General features: G+C 74.3%; 1 protein-coding gene across 1 annotated transcript in view; it reads right to left on the reverse strand.

Moving 5' to 3' along the window:
• TCTEX1D2 (Tctex1 domain containing 2) overlaps positions 1-135 on the reverse strand; it is a 5,465-nt gene extending 5,330 nt beyond the window's left edge. Inside the window, exon 1 of the mRNA XM_019503464.1 lies at positions 16-135. Coding sequence (XP_019359009.1) covers positions 16-83 — 68 coding nt within the window. The 5' untranslated portion in view covers positions 84-135. The remainder of the gene's footprint in view (positions 1-15) is intronic.
• Between the last annotated feature and the right edge of the window lie 188 nt (positions 136-323).

The following is a 323-nucleotide window of genomic DNA, read 5'->3' on the forward strand; positions in this document are numbered from 1 at the left end:
AGCCCGGCCGCTCACTTGCGCTGGCCGGCGGGCCGCAGGCTGTACGTGTTCTCGGCCGCGGACTCCAGCCCCAACTCCCCCATGGCCCCGAGCCCTCACACCGTTGCCACGGCAACGCGACCCATTTCCCTCTTGCCCAGCTTCACCTCACTTCCGCTTCCGGGTTCCCCGTTTCCCTCGTCACGTGACGAGAGCGCGGCCCCGCTGGCCCCCCCCCCCGGGCTTCGGGGTAGCGCATGCGCGATGCTACCCACGTGCGGGGCACGAGAGGGGCCTGGTTGCGCACGGCGGCGGCCCCTGGCGGCGGGCGGGGGGGCTGCGGC

The sequence above is a fragment of the Gavialis gangeticus genome, unplaced genomic scaffold, assembly GCF_001723915.1.
Source record: "Gavialis gangeticus isolate Ggan-Ray unplaced genomic scaffold, GavGan_comp1, whole genome shotgun sequence".
Taxonomy (NCBI): Eukaryota; Metazoa; Chordata; order Crocodylia; family Gavialidae; genus Gavialis; species Gavialis gangeticus.